The 17,051-nt window shown below is 35.2% G+C and overlaps 1 protein-coding gene across 9 annotated transcripts in view; it reads right to left on the reverse strand.

The window, feature by feature from the left end:
- The window catches only part of KDM6A (lysine demethylase 6A), a 206,103-nt gene that overhangs the window by 44,994 nt on the left and 144,058 nt on the right, over nt 1-17,051 (reverse strand). For 3 of the 9 annotated variants that reach the window (XM_022556387.3, XM_089904598.1, XM_089904596.1), the window contains 9 exons: nt 14,018-14,111; nt 11,203-11,329; nt 5,993-6,091; nt 5,627-5,846; nt 4,932-5,066; nt 4,330-4,485; nt 3,672-3,767; nt 2,627-2,728; nt 1,573-1,968 (listed from right to left, as the gene is read on the reverse strand). In XM_022556387.3, the coding sequence (XP_022412095.1) occupies nt 1,573-1,968; nt 2,627-2,728; nt 3,672-3,767; nt 4,330-4,485; nt 4,932-5,066; nt 5,627-5,846; nt 5,993-6,091; nt 11,203-11,329; nt 14,018-14,111 (1,425 nt within the window). The remainder of the gene's footprint in view (nt 1-1,572; nt 1,969-2,626; nt 2,729-3,671; nt 3,768-4,329; nt 4,486-4,931; nt 5,067-5,626; nt 5,847-5,992; nt 6,092-11,202; nt 11,330-14,017; nt 14,112-17,051) is intronic. The other 6 variants (XM_022556389.3, XM_022556390.3, XM_022556391.3 and 3 more) reach the window with 6 other exon arrangements.

A 17,051-nucleotide genomic window follows, 5' to 3' on the forward strand; every position in this document is an offset into this window, starting at 1 on the left:
ATTTACACTTTCATCATACTCTCCTCCTGGAAAGACTTCATTCACTTGGCTTCAAGGGCATCCATCACTCACATTCTCCTAGATCTACTACTACCCTCACAGGTCACTCCTCTTCTAGTTTTCTTTGCTAGTTCTTCAATTTCCTGACCTATTATACTGGAATGCCCCAAGGCTCAGTTTTGAGTTCTCTTCTTTTCCCAATCTATTCTCACCCCTTGGTGATTTCATCCAGTCTCATCCATCTTTCCTAGTTGATCAGGCTAACTTAAGTCTCCCTCTTTCTCAGCTAATCCTGTTGGTTCTACCACCCAAATGTACCCCAAAGTTGACCACTTCTATTGCTGCCACTCTGGGTCGAGCCGCCACCACCTCTCAAATGGATTACAGAAGTAATCTCCAAGTGGGTCATATCATTTCTCCTTTTGCCTCCTTTAGTCTATCCACAGAGTACCAGAGCATCCAGGCAGATCACCTCACTCCTCCATTCAAACCTCCCTATAGTTTCCCATTTAACTCAGAACAAAATCCAAAATCTTTACAATTGCCTACAAGGCTGAACATGATTTAGCCAGTCTGTTTCCAGCTGGACCACATTTACCTCTCTTCTCACCCTGCTCAGCCATGCTTGCCACCTTGATTGCCTCTGAATATGCAAAACACACTCCTGCATTAGGGCCTATTGCTTCTTTCTGCTCCCTAGATGTGGAACACTCTTATCACAAGTATCTTCAAGGCTCACTTCTGTAACTCAGGTCTTTATTCAAATATCCCCTTGCAGTGAAATCTTCCCTGATATTCCTATTTATAACTGCAACTCCTCTACCACCAGTCTCTAGTACTCTCCAGCTCTGGTTTCTAGTATATTTTTCCAGAGAACTAATCATAACATTACCTAATATTCTATATGTAATGCTTATTTACTGTCCGTTTACCTACATGAATTAACATTTTAAAAGTCTTAGAAAAAGAACTTATCTCAGTTTTATCAATAATATAAAGCTAGCCAGCAATAAGTCAAATATTTCCTTAGAGCTAGTAAAAGTATAAGTAATTTGGCAATACGTATTCACAACATTTTTTTAAAATGCTCTTTGACCCTTCAGTTCTGCTTTGGAGCACCCGCTCCATGGAAACAATCCAAAATATAGGGAAATTATGAGGATAAATATTCAGAAGTAAAAACTTTTTCTCCCACCAGAGTGAATACTCACCACTTAGCAAAGCACCTGATCTTAAGTAGGCAATATGTGCAGAAATGAACTAAGAAACATCACCATAAATTGCTTAAGATGCCACTGTAAATTAGCAGTGGGTTTTGGGGAGTTGTATGATCTATTTTCTTTTTTTTTTTTAGAAATTTCTAACATTATCTGTGTAAATCTTATATGGAAAAGAAAATATACTCACATACATATAATACCGAGCCACAATGTAGTAATAACATTGTAGTACTATAAATGCTTATAAAAACAGTTCCTCAAACTTTTATTTCTTCTTCTCTCAAAATGCATAAAATCAAATGAAGACAACTACTATGTGAGAAGCCAACAAGGCAGTCAGTCCTTCTATTACCTGAGTGGAGTTAGATAGTTGGTTTTTCCACGGCTCCTCTGCGCTGCTGGTCAGGTTTGTGCGGTTATGAGGTAGAGTGAGTGCGTTTCGCTGCAGGTAAGGCACGTTTCCATTACTTCCACTTCCTGTTATGTGATTATTGCCTATCAAAATAGTGTCTGTACTTCCCAGCGTTCTTGATGTGCTACAGGGAACATGGCCTGCAGAAAAGGGTCCATTGGCCAAAGGCTGCCCAGGGCAGGCAGGGCGGACTCCAGGCTGAGAGACGCTAGGCACTCTGGTCAGAGCAAGCTGTGGCTGCTGGCCAGAGACTGAGTTTGTAGGCAGTGATGAGTCAGCTGTTGGCCCATTAGGAATTCCAGTAGATCGTACCTGTGCAACTCCTGTCTGTCTCATCTGTCAAAAAACAAATGAAAAATAAATGCTGCCTGTGTGGTCCACAGGGGACAGAATAAGAATATGAAGAATATATAACCAGGTAATCTCTGATTTTACCCTAACATTTAATTTCTCTAGGTTAAAAAATACCTTTTCAAAACAAGAAATTGTTTCTTCACATTTAGATTAGCTTCCTCGGAAAAGCAAGAACCTACTTAATTTTTTAAGAAATATCCCTTCAGTAATGACAAAAGAATCCAGCTGAAAATTATGGAAAGGAAATCAAATTTACAGGTCTTTCCCCCATCACAAAATAGGGGACCTCAAAATTCCATTCTATCACATTTATATGCCAGATTCTCTGAGTTAAACAAGCTTGAAAGAACCCCACCTAAGTTTAGGATGTAGCTTGTTAAGTATTAAATAATATAAATAAAACTCATGCAGAATAACATGTAAATAATAAAATACTAAGTCATGTTCAAAATCAAATTTATTGCTGTTTTCTCCTAAAAATCTGTCCATTACTAGTATTTTAAGAAGCACAGATTATTCAGTTCCACCAAATACTGGTGGAAAGTAGAAGTGGGCATGAACATACTCTAAAATGATGTTCCAGTCAATAGAAATATTCGAAATGGTAACAAATTTTCGGGGGAAAAAATGCTATACACACTTGATGTTGCTGCATTAAGACAAACTGACTTTCCAGCTGTTCCAGCATCAGTTTCTGTGCTGGATTTAAATTATTTCTATTTGCACGGAGCTGTTCCAAGTGCTAGAAGAAGAAGAAAGGAGAATACAGTCAAAGACACATCTAAGAAACAAGTTCACTATTCTAAGCAACCTTTCCCTTGAAATGAGTAGGTAAAACTCAGAATGCTGTCTAGTCAAAGATACTGATTTCTGACCAATGACAATCAACCCCAAGATGAAGTCCCTTAAGAAGTTTGAGAAACCTCAGAAGGTTTACTGTAATGTGACCTTTGAGATAAATGCGCATGAAATTCTACTCATCAGTAATTTTCAGGATTTACACAGAAAGTTCTTTGAGCTTAAAAATGCATTGTGACAAGTACACTCTAAGAAGCACTGTTTGGAATAGGAAAAGTCTGAAGACAATCTGACTGTCCAAAACTAGTGATCTGCCTAAGTAAAAGTATGAAACCTACATAAAGAAACATGATGTAGTCATAAAAGAATAAGGAAGCTCTTTATACACTGACATGGAAAGATCTGTAAAATATATTATTAACAGTATATATAGCATTCTATCATTTGTATAAAAAAAGGAGAAAAATAGTAATATATGAGAGAAAGAGGATGCGTAGAGAAAGAGGATGCGTATTTGCTTGTACATGCATGATATATCTCTGGAAAGACAGATAAGAAACTAATAACACTGGCTGTCTATTAGGAGGGGAACTGAGTGGGTAGGGGCAGGAATTAGACGGAGAATTTACTTTATATACCCTAAACTCATACTGAGGCAGTTTGAACCATGAGAATATATTTGGTGGGGGGGCGGGGGGGGGGGAGTGGGAAAAAAAGAATGAATTATCTCTATTACTCTGGTAAATGTGGGTTCATTTACTTATGCGCCTATTTATTGAGTTTACTGCCATTCAACTTTAAGAATTAATAGTTAAAAAACTTAAAACTTAGTACCTCTACTCTTCTTTAATAGGAAAAACAATCTGTCAAAAGCATATCTTACATACCTGTAATTTCTGTGGTGTCAAACACCATGAATGACCTTGTTGCTGTACTGGAGGATGTGACACTGCATGGCCACTACTCCAATTATCAGAAGTATTCTGAGGAAAATTGATAAAAAAAAAATTAAAGAATATTTGGTTAAATCTATAGAGTTAACAATAATGACTAATGGAGGCCAAATGACTTTGAATTGGAATATTTACATATAAGAAAGATGTTATGACATTTAGTTCTTTTAAAAATACTTTTACATGCATAATAAATTTGGAAAATCATAAATTAAGAAAATATTGATTCTTTAATAAGCCACCCAAAAAGGCCCACCCCTAAACTATGGCCCAAATGGCTAACCTAAATACCACACTGTCCACTAGGTCCAACATTAAGTTTATTTCAATGTCAGTAGAAGGTGATGATGAAAAGTGTGTTGAGATCTTAACGGCAGGGAGATGAATAAAATGATTTGATGAATGCAAATTTATCCCTACTTTCTATATTTAATATGATGCTAAGAATTTGGGATAGAAAAACTCAAACCTTTCACTCTTTGATGTCCACAGATTTAAAGTAAAGGACAGGAGATGTTCAAACTGCACAAGTTCAGGGCAGTTAGGAGTTTCTTTTTTGACTGGGATTTTTATATTTCTCTAAAATATATACCTTTGTTGGACTAGATGTTCTTTTCCTCTTGGCAGGACTGGACAGGTCATCTACTTGACTAGAAGGAATCATGTGTAGTGGCAAGGATTGCTGTGAAATTGGTGTTTGACTGAGGCCTAATACAGGTTCAGTATTTGGATGATGAGGTTTACATGCCTAAGAATCACAGAAGGAAGACAAAAATAGGGTTCTATATATTCTTAATTCATTCCTTCAAATTGTAAACTTTACAAGCTGCATACTTTTCAAAGCTATGTGGACATCGCTGATGGCAATTATTGAAAATCAAAATCAAATGAATCATCAATGGAGGAATGTGTACCTTCCTTTGAAAAACTTGCTTTAAAAAATAAACCACTGCAGCATTACTTTAAGAAACCTCCTTCAAAATCATGAAAATGCACAAAGGTTCTAAACTGGCACCCCAAAATTTCTTCCCATATCAGAGGGAGTTTTAATTTGATCTAGATTCCCTTCACAATTAAAGCAAGAGGCTTTTCATTAATGAAAGCCTCCTGTGCTTAGTAAAATACGCTTGACCACTACAGATTGAAAAGAACCCTTAAAGCTGGGCACCTGCAGAACATAACCCAACTTCTCACCTGCTGTGCTGTGTTCATGGCACCCTGCCTGGAGGTAAGCTCTGCGGGGATTGGTAGGCTCCACGCCTCCTCAATACTAGGAAGTAATTTAGTTTTATTCTGTAGACTACCTTGTGGAAGGTTACACAACTGAGCCTAGGAAAAATTATGTAAAAAGCAAATTTAACACAAGCCTAATTGAGTAAGAGCAAGTCCACTAAATCTTCCTAAATGCTATAACTAATTGTTTTTAAAAGAAAATAGATTCTTAATTTGGGGTTTCAGAAAGATACTAAGTATAATGAGGGAAACCGGAATATAAACCTTTGTGAGAATTAAAACAAAGCTGAGCTCTGTTTTCAGAGTTCTTATAGCTGTCTTCTCATGAAACTCCAAGCAAGAGTGAAAGACAATGTTTGTGTCCTTTTCTCTAAAATGCTATGACAACTTAAAAATGCAGACAGTACATAGAAAAAAATTATGTAAATTAATATGCATCAACAGAGTAAATGTGCAAAAGAGCATCTTTCAAAATACTGCATATCTTACTTAAAATGAAAAGTAAAATAATATTACAAGCTATGGTATGTTTACAAAATATGGAACAAATTATAGACATCAAAACACAGCTAGACAAAATTCCCAGCCACCCTCCTCCTGCCTGAGTGTCATGGGGAAATATGTGCCTTTAAAAAACTGCCATTTAAACATTTTACCTGTAAATACTTAATTCGTGCTGCAAGTGCAGAGGTATTACTACAACTTTTGCTTCTGGTTGCATTTAAGTAGCATTTAATGGCATCCTGAGGCTGGTTGCAGGATTCGTAGAGTGTGCCTAGGTCCATCCAGGCTGCAGCATGGCCATGGTCCAACTGTACAGCACAAATATAGGCCTGTAAAGCATCCATAGGCTGATTTTGCTGCTGATATAGCACGCTGGAAAGAGATATTAAGAAAAAATAAGTTGACTAAGAAGAACTGCTTAGCTTCATAACATGATATAAGCCATGAAGTACATTATATGTGATGCAACCATCTTTGTGTATCAATTATAATACCATTATTTTTATACAAAGTCTTACCCTATTGAACACCACGTATCTGCACTTGCTTCTGATTTATCAATAGACTGCCTGTAAGATATAAAGGCATCCTGAACTTTCCCAATACTTGAATAGCACCTGAGAGGGGAGGGACAAATCAAGAAAATACGATTAATACTGATTGATTAATTAATTAATTTGCTGAATGGATGGACTAAATGTCAAAGCAAATAAAAACCTAATAAGCTGACATATTTATGTGAATGTGTGTATATACATGACAACAATAATGTACATTGTAATTAACCCTTCAATAAACTATATTATAGTCTATCTGATAGTGTTTATCAATACAGCATGCTTTAGCACCTATTAAAATAATTAAAGGCCATATCACTTCAATATTATAATACTGAGTTACACACACACACACACACCCACTACTCTACTTATACAGCTTGATCTCTGGTTTTCTACAGAGTAAGAACATAGAGTTAAAAACCAAGAAAAACACTCTATGTTGGTAAGACTTGCTGAATCAGATTTCAATTCTCCTTTCTTAAATAATGAGGGCAAAAATTCTTTAATTCATACAAAATACAAACATAAATACTATCAAGCTAACTATCAAAAATAGTATAAAATAGGATTAAGTACAGTATTTTATGACTAGTAAGGGTAGCAAGGTATGATTAAAGTTTCAATGACCTGCCATTTTCTTAATGTAGATGTACCTGATGGATACACAGAACAGCAGCTGAAATTATAAATACAGAAATTATCTTTAGTGCTTGGCACTAAGGGAAAAAGAAAAGAACAAAATCCAGTTCGTCTTCAAGGAGCTTACAATTTAGCTGAGGACTGAAGACACATTATAATTGTCATGATGCCATATCAAATGGCTAGCACAGACAATAACTGGTCTGAGAATTTAGGGTAGACACACTACCGGGGGTTTAGGAAAGACAAGAAAGGGAAGGGTAACAGTAAAGGAACTGAATATGTGTAGATGCATACTGTTTAGATCAGTGATACCCATTACCAGCCAGTATATGGCAATTTGGCCAAGCAAACGAAATGGAAAAACAACATACACATACATACATAAATTTTCCATTAAACTAATATTTGTATTGTAATTGACTTATTTTGAAATACTATTGACTGAGTAAACAGCAAAAAAAAATTTAAACATCAAGTACTCCAAAAGTGTGGGAACCACTGATTCTGGCAGAGAAGGTAAGAAAAGGCATTTTGAAATGCTGCTTGAACAATATGAGCAAAACTTAATATAAGATAGCACAGATACTAACAGTAGAGGATTTTAAATCCAACCCAAGAATACCCTGAAGTTTGTTCTTCTAACATGGGAATGGCATGATGAAAGTACTTTATAGGAATATTAATCTGCTAACAACATGTAGGGATAAACTGAAAGGAAAATAAGTTATGGACAGTAAAAAGAAGGCAGTTATATTCACTGGTTTGGAATACGCCAAAATTAGGATGAAAGTAATGCAAGTAACAACAAAGAAAAAGACAGGAGAAACAATAAACCAAAAAACAGATAAAGACTTTGTGACAAACTGATTCGCTATTCATGGAGGTGGGGTTATAATTTAGTTTTAAAGCCTGATTAAATAGAGGAAAAACATGGTGATATCATTGGCAAAAATAAAGAAGAAGGAGCTGGTTCAGGGAAGAAAATGATGAATGAGATTTGAAATATGCTGATTTTGACATGAGGTGTGGACATTAAAATGGGAAATGTTAGGTAAAGAATGGGAGATGTGGTCCTGGTGTTTAATACCTTGAAGTGTAGAAATCTAGATTTGGAATTCATCCATATCAAAGAGAGGGTATAAGAACATAGGATACAGACAAAGGAGAGGTAAAACTAAGCCTAAGCAATCATTAATACTGTGGTTGGGGCAATATAAGAAAGGTGAGTGACTGAGACAGAGAAGGCAGTGTCACAGAGCAAACTGTTTTATGAGAAGGGAATTCAGGACAAGAGGGCATTAACAATGCCAAACAGGGACAGACACCACAAAGAAAGGGAATGCTTAACAGATAGTAGAAAACATGCTCTGTTTGTTGTTGTTAAATCAAAGCCAATCTCAGATTTATAGACAAATTTGCCTAACCGCTAGGAGGAATAAGCAGTAATTCCCAAAACCAATGTTTTCATACTTGATTCCTACAAAATGAAAGTAGGAAACCAATGTGCCCAAATACAGATGTCCCAATCCAACTGCCAAACACTTTTCCTCTAATAAAACTTAACTAGGTTCCCCTGAGACAGCGCTGTGTAATTGAGAAAGCACTGGGTGTTGAACCTAGGATCTAGTCCCTGCTCTGATATTAGTTACCTGCATGACTGTGACCTTGGACAAAACATTTTACTCCTCTGAGCTCACTTTCTAAAACATCTGTAAAATGACAAGGTTTACAGGGTGAACTAGGTGACCTCCTGGTCCTTCCCAGCTCTAACATTCTATAGTTCTGTGATAACACAGTCAATGATTAGTACCAGTTTAACAGCATTACCACATTACACTTTTGTTATGATATACACATGCCAAATGACAAATTCAATCTTCAACACAGACCTGAATGCAGAGGTAAGTAATAAAATGCCTCAGAAATATTAGGGTCATCAAATCCCAAAGTTGCTTACTGACACTTGAGATCTTCCTTCAGAGCTTTAATAACTTCTAAAATACAATTTATTTATAAAAATTTTCTCACAACAAAACAGATTTGAAGCAACACATTAGAAGTCAGCAAAAGAGGGTAAGAAAAGTAAACATCAAAGAAAAAAATTCTAAACAGTCCTCAGATAAAAAATAATGGACACCAACATGATAATCTTGAACCCCAAAGTAAGTTAAATTGTAATAAGTATCCTTTAATTGAGAAGTCAGTAAACTATAGTTGAAAAATTTTACCCAGAAAGATTCAATAAAAGCATCTCAATGATTTAAAATGTAAAACCAGTTAATGCGGGGGCGGGGGGGGGGAACCTCCTATGGAATAGTGCTCACTGAGCTGAAAATTACAGCATTACTAAGATAGTAATTTTTGCGAATTCCCTGGCAGTCCAGTGGTTAGGACTCAACACTTTCACTGCCAGGGCCGGGGTTCATTCCCTGGTCAGGGAACTGAGATCCCGCAAGCGGCACGGCTGGGAAAAAAAAAAAAAAAGTAATTTTTGATGTTTCGTTATGTATTAATTTTCCATGCCTAGAATTAAGAAAAAATTATATTAAAAAGACATCCACACTATTGTACTGTATTAAACTACTGATTTTTATCTTAGGTCAAAAGGAAAATACTTTCCAGTACACATTCCTTTTAATCTATATTAAAAGAAATTTTCATATATAAACATTAACACTAGACGCAATGACTAGGCAAGGCCCTACTTCCCAGTACTAGACCTCCTTTCTGGTCACTGTATGAAACCTATCACTGTACAATACTAATAGTAGTAACAGAGGTAGCTCCAAATGCAAATGGTGTTCAGTTAGTTCATTTATTCCATTTACTGAATAGTCACTTTGCTAGGCAGACAGATACAAAGATGGTAATATCCAGTTTCTGCTCCCAAAGATCTTTAGTGAAAGAGACAATGTTTGGACTCTCAAGCTTTATTAATAAGCAACCCAATTTACATGATTTTACAAGCTTGGGAAGGAATCAGAAAATCCCTGCTAAAAACAGCAACTTTTCCACTCAACTCTTATTGTATATTATTTTTTTTTTTTTTTTTTTTTTTTTGCGGTACGTGGGCCTCTCACTGTTGTGGCCTCTCCCGTTGCGGAGCACAGGCTCCGGACGCGCAGGCTCAGTGGCCATGGCTCACAGGCCTAGCCGCTCCGCGGCATGTGGGATCCTTCCGGACCGGGGCACGAACCCGTGTCCCCTGCACGGGCAGGCGGACTCTCAACCACTGGGCCACCAGGGAAGCCCTTATTGTATATTATTAATGAATAATCAAAATTTTTTTAAAGAAGGAAACATCTTAATATTATTCCCTCTCATACAAATATACTTTGCTATATTTAAAGGAAAAAAAATGAAACCATACAAAATACTAAAATTTAACATGACTATATGGCAAACTCACTTCAAGTAAAATACTATAGAAAATAGAGGAAAAAAGCTTAAAATTAAAACAAAATAGGATAATTTCCAAAGAATTCATAAAATTAAAACCTTTAGAATGGGAAGGTACCTAACAGATAATCTAACCCAGGGCTTCTCAACCTCAGCCAGGTAATCTTTTACTGTAGAGAGCTGTCCCACTAGATGCCAGTGGCACTCCCTATAGTTGTGATAACCAAAATGTCTCTACAGACATTATGAAATGTCCTCTATGGGGCAAAATAGCCCCACACCCCCGGCATTGAGAACCACCAATCTAATTCTCTAATCAATAGAAAACTGAAGCCTCAAAAGGTTTAACTGTACCATCCATGATTCCACAAATAGTAGCCTAGCCAAGACTTGAATCCAAGTATCTCAGCTTGTAGTCGAATGATCTTTCCACCATACTGCAAAAGCTAAAACCAAATAGGAACCAAAAAACAATCTGATAATGGTCCAAAAATATATTCTATCAGATACATATACATGAGGTATGTTTCAGATAATCAGTAAGCAAAATTCAGACATTCAAAGTACAAGAGAAGTTTATAGGCTTGCAAAAAACTATTTTCACTACATGTCACTTCTCCTTTCCAACAAATCCAATAATAATGTATCTACTTTCGACTGTGATTTGAGATCTACTATTAACGTCCATTCTAAGGTATATATCACTAATCAAAATGATAACTAGCAAAGTTCTACTGACTACTGGCAGTCAACAGGTAGAATGAAAAATTCTCTGTTCTATTAAACAGACATATAAAGAAAACACTAGAAATCAAAACAAAGGCATAAACAGTTGAATGAAAAATTACTATCTGCTATGACTTTTTAAAAACCAGCAATAATTTAAGTCAAATGAAAATTCAATAAGCAAAATAAGAAACGTCCTGATAGACCAGATGTTGCTGGAAGAAAACCACCACATTCAGAAGCTTTCTTTTATTTTTTAACTTCTAGAAACCTGTTATAAAATACTTAAGAGAAAATACACTGATCAAGTTATTAGTAAACTAATATTTTAGATCATAATTCAAAACCCTTAGCTGGAATAAACAAAAGCAAAGCCTAAGTATCTGATAAATCAGTCTTACCTTCCGAGGAAATACCAGGACTGGCCAGAATTAGGATCTGCTTCCAAGGACTTTTGGAGATATTGAATAGCATAGCTTTCCTTGGTGGCTTTATCTCCCAGGAGATCCACAGTATGATGCATCCAACCTATAGTAAGTGATTAAAAATATTTACCTAAATGAGTTAATTATTCTTCTATTTTAAAGAATACCAAGCAGAAAACAAACAAGTAAAAAATAGTCTTTTCAGTAAATTTATTCATTTAGCTTGGCATACACATTCCCAAAATTTAGAACTGTCAATTCTGGCCTAAGAAAGTCTGTTTTTAAAGTACAGTCAAAGCTATGAAGAACTTTCATTCCAGAGAAATTAAAACAATTTTAAGCACTGACTTATCACTTAGTAGATTGCAAACTACAGTTCTTTTATTCTCTGATTTTTGTATTTGAAAAGATTCCATGGTATAAAAGAATATAAAGATGTTAAATCTTATTCACTATTCCGTGCAAAAATGTATGTGCATTTAAGAATCTCCAAGACACTATTAACCCAATGTTTATTTCCAAGGAGTAAATATAAGCTATATAATCAATGATAGTTCAGAGTAAAACGCACACATACAATCCCACCTTATTGGCACTGGCTACATATTTTCACACCTTATAAATAAAGCATTTGACAATTTTTTAAAACCCCAAGGCTATAAGAAAAGTCCATTCAAATGGTGCAAATAAAAACGGTACAAAATGGGTAACACAAATGTTTAATAAATAAATTTAGATAGTGCATAATCTCATATGTGGAATCTTAAAAAGTCGAATACATGGAAGCAGAGAGTTGAATGGTGGTTACCAGGAGCGGTAAGGTTGGGGAAATGGGGAGATATTGGTCAAGGTTACACAGTTGAAGTTATGTAGGATAAGTAAGTCTAGAGAACATACAGCATTACAACTGCAGTTATTAATATTGTAATATATACTGGAAACTTGCTAATATGAGAGTAGATTTCAGGTGCTCCCACCACACAAAAACAAATGGTAACTATGTGAGGAGATGCATATGCTGACTAGCTTGACTGTAGTAATCATGTCACTATGTACAGGTGTATCAAAACATCATCTTGTACACCTCAAATACAACCGTTATGATAAATAAACAAACAAGCAAGCAAGCTGGCTATGGAAGTAATCAAAAGACTGGATCATGGACTAGTGTATTCTATACCTTCAAGGCACACAGGAATAATTTGATTTAATTTGCCAGGGAATCATATTTCAGTTGTGGATCAATTCAAGTGCATAAAATCAGCTGTTCTTTGTGTATAGTCCACAGTACATAAAATAAATAAGGACCCTTATTTTTTGGCATTTATTATAGTTGCTGTGCTCCAAAAGACATTTTAAAAGGATTGAGTTACCATGTTTTACAGAAATATAAGTCAATCACACATCTATTCATCTGTTCTTCCCTTACCTCTCCTACTATTACTAGTAAGAACAGGACCTACAGTAGCAGGCTCTAAAAGGAGTTGCTTAAGCAACAGTGACAAGAAAGTAGGAAGGATTGATGTGCAGGCATAAATTAGACTCAATTAGGGGAAGTACCTTCCCTTTCAAAACCATGGAAAGTTTACCTATACACTCTGCGAAAGAAGACAGGTAATTCAAACGATTTCAATCCATTTCTTAAATTTAAAAGGTATATATGCATTTTTGCTATTGACACATTCTTCACTGCAGCTAATTAAAAAAACAGCTTGTATTCAAATATTAGCTGAATGAGTAAGCTGTCTGAAGGCACCACTTTGCTCTTTTTACTGAATAACTAACACAAAAGCTTTTTTGCTGTACTAATAAACTTGTTTTAATTTAAAGATACAAATTCACATTACTCAAACACTACATGTAATCATTAAAAACAAAACTTTACTATAATTTTTAAAAGTATGGATAACTCAAGGAAAATTCTAACCAGAGATTAAATTAAAAACAAAGCTAAAAATAAAACTTTTATATGAAAGCAACGTGTTTATTTTGTATAACCGATCACATAATATGCATTCATATCATGAAGATAAGTGATAAAGTCTAAGCTTAAATAATTTTAAAATTACATTAAAAATAGTCACATCATGAAAACATTCACATTACTACAACGGTAGCTAAAACTTAAGAGTCAATTATTTGCCCAGACCAAAACCAAATTTTAAAAAGCTGGGGTGGGGGGGGAGGGAGAACCAAAAAAAAACCCCGAAATACCAAATGCAGACAAGAAACATGACTCAATAACCAAGCAACAAAATTAAATGTTGGAGAATTCCATCATTATCTTCTTGGTGATAGTGACACATTATATCCAGACGACTACATGCCTTCATCTTCAACATTACAACAGAACTGCATGTGTAGAGAAACTATATATAATGTTAGATGTTCCACAATTCTTACATAAAATGCTTTAGTTATCAACAGAGCTATGAAAGCAAGCTCACCAACCACTAAGAGACTTTAGGTAAATCACTTAACTTCATTGAGTACTAAGCATATCTGGCACAAAGAAAGTATTCAGTCCCCCTCACCCATGGGTTAAGTACCAGAGTATAATTTTGAGAATTTAAAAGGACAAGTTGCACTAAAGAACTGTAATGAGATTGACTGTGAGATAGACAATGCTCGGCAGAAGGTGGAAACATGATGGGTTCAGATTAATTCTATCAACTCTGGGGAAAAGGAAAGAAAAGAAATAGGGTACATGAGCCACGTATTTACCATCTGTGACATGTAAAAAACATAAAGAGATGTACTTATAACACACTAAATGTATATTATTACATACCCAACTGTTGTAAGACAGTTGCTTTTACTTGTGCAGAAAGGTTTTCCGTCTGCAAAAGTTGTTCATAAGCTTCCTTTGCAGAATGATACTTCCTCTAAAGAGCAGGAAAAACAGATTTAAAGAAAATAAAATTAACATCTTTAAAGAACTAGCTCATATGTTAAGTTTTATATGATACTGATATTTTAGCGTATTTTAAAAAATCAACTGAAAGAGAAAAGTGCCTTACTGAATGTTTCTCTAACTCTAGACAGCTGGGGTTAATAGACCATGTTTCAGAGTATCTAACACCAGTAAAACATTCATTAAAACATGACCTTTAAGAATTTGTCAAATCTCAATAGTTAAAAAAAATCATCTCAACCTATTTAATAACATAAGTGATTTCAACTTTACTTAATAACACTAATGAAACCAGAAAAGTATTCCACTTCCAAGTGCATCATCTGTCTGCCTAGAAATACCAAGTTCCGAAGCAACTTAACAGGAACAATAGAGCACGTCAAAAATGCTTTAAAAAAACTAAGTACAAAAGTAGTTGAAACCTAAGTTTAAAAGATATAGATACTGGTATATAAAATATCCTATGAAAAATTTTAGAATACATATATGATTTTGAAGACAACAAACCTCCCATAATTATAGTCTAATAATGTTTGCAATATTTAAGATTCCTTGGGCAAAACTCTAAATGAAACCATTTACCCACAGTTCTCATCCCAGAAGTACTAATATGACTGAAACCCATTATTGCTACAGTCCTAAAACTTAAGACAAAACCTCCCCACCACCCCCCACAAAAAGGGGAAAAGCCAACAAAAGAAAACCTCATAAATACTATCTTTAAAAAATACTTGGCAGAACAATGAAGTGGCTTTCATTCATATCACTGACAGTACACAGCTGCCTGAGCAAACAAATCTTTCTCCCCCAAAACATAGGTAGAAACACGAAACTAGCTGTGTGAGCCTCAGGCAAATCACTTGAGCTATGATTCAACATCCATAAAACAGATGTAGTGCCTGATCTTTCTATCTAGAGTTGTTCTAAGGATCAAACGAGATTAAAAAAGAGCTATGGAAACAAATAAGGAGCTCTATGAATGCAGTATGTCAACATGAGGAAGATTTGAAAGAACTGTCCATTGAGATTAACAGTAGTTATTACATAAACTTTTATTCATCAAGTAAATGAGTTCCCTTTAAACATTAATCTGGTCTGAAAAAGTAAATTAGACAATTAATGAAGGATAAGGATCAAGTTATTCAACTCAATTCCTTCAACTGGTAAATATTTGTTGAATACCTAATACATAACAGGAACTGCTGGGACTACAGTGTAGTCAAGAATACAGATATAAAAACAAATAAAACATACTGTACTGTTAAAAAAAAAAAACATACTGTACTGTGTACAATAACAGTATGATATTTCCCAGAGGAAGAAAGAGCATGTGGTAAATTTAGAGTACTAGCACACTGGGCAGAAAATGCAGAGACAAGCAGACAACTTCACAAAGACCTTCCTAAGCCATGTTAAAAGACTATAGACTGTATCCTAAGACAATGGGGTACCACTGAAATGAGTTCAAGCAATATGATCAAATTTATATTTTAGAAAGAGCCCTTTGTGGAATTACCTCAACAAATGCTAAAACATACTTCCAAACACTAGAAATAATAATAAAACCAACATACTTGAAAAGCTGGTTGCATCGTATTGAGAAACATGAAGTTTGATTTCTACCTCCTATTATATACAAAAAACTGGCATCTACATTAAAGACCTAAATATGAAATGTAAAAGTATAAAACTAAGAGAAGAAAATGAAGGAGAGTATTTCTTTGAGATGTGAAAGAATTTATTCAACTTGGCCAAAATGGCACAAATAAGGAGGAGTAGTAAGGATCTGACTTGAAACACATAAGCAGAAAAATAGGCAATGGACATAAAAACCAACACATAAAAGGTGAAAAACATGTGAAGAAGTGTACACCTCTAGAAATCAGAAAATGCAAGTTTAAATGATATATTACCTTCTACCCATCAGGTTGGCAAACATAAAGTTGGGTAGTTCTTAGTATTGTGGGGATGTGAGTAAAGGAAAATGCTCATGCCTTGCCTGAAGGGAATTTACTCATGAAATTAGGTATGCAAATATGCTCCAATCTAACAATCTCACTCTTGGGATATATATACCAAAGGAACCTTCCCAGAGGTAATGTTGTAAATGGTACTATTTGTAGTACCAAGGAGATGGACAACCTAGGTCTATGTCGCTAGGTGAGTGGAAATATAAAATATGATGGATGCTTACAGCAGAACATTAAGTAGCAACTATAAATAGTATATAAAAGCAACATGAGTTTATCTGTAAAGGTGTTTAGTATAAAGTTTGTATAAAGTTTTGTCTCTGGTAATGCTGAAGTAACACTTCAGACAGCTTTAAATTCTGGATAAAATATAAAAGTTAAATATCAGAAAGTACTGAAAAGAAACCAAAATCAGGCAAAAACAGAGAAGCTAATACTTAGAGGAAGGGAATGGCACTGGTTTAGTAACCCCATTTTTCTAGGATTTTCACCTGAAGGCAGGCCCCAACTGGTATCTGGTTGGCTACAACTCAAACAGAAATCAGCAATCTTACTAGCTTGAAGAATCTGAGGACAGACTTTGTAGCTATCACAAGAGCTGGAAGTGAGGGGAGAAGAAATCCCAGAAAGGAGAGGGAGAGAAAGAACAACAAATTCTGCAGTTTAAACTGCTCAAATCCCTGGTTGACCACTGAACTATGCATGAACACAACAGATGTTCAGCAGCCTAAAAGAACTAAAGGAAGAGATTTAGCTGTTGCCAACCACAGGGATGACAAAGTTTCGTGTGTGACTTGAGCAAAGTTAAACTGGCTAATAAAACAAAAATATCATCTTCAGAAAAATATAACAAAATCACTCTCCACAACGTATTATTCATGATACCCAGAATAAAATTACCAGACTTGTAAGAATCAGGAAATTTTTACTCATGTTGAAAA

Source organism: Delphinapterus leucas, chromosome X (genome assembly GCF_059928025.1).
Source record: "Delphinapterus leucas isolate spDelLeu-1000000601 "Yukka" chromosome X, BTC_Dleu_Yukka2, whole genome shotgun sequence".
Taxonomy (NCBI): Eukaryota; Metazoa; Chordata; class Mammalia; order Artiodactyla; family Monodontidae; genus Delphinapterus; species Delphinapterus leucas.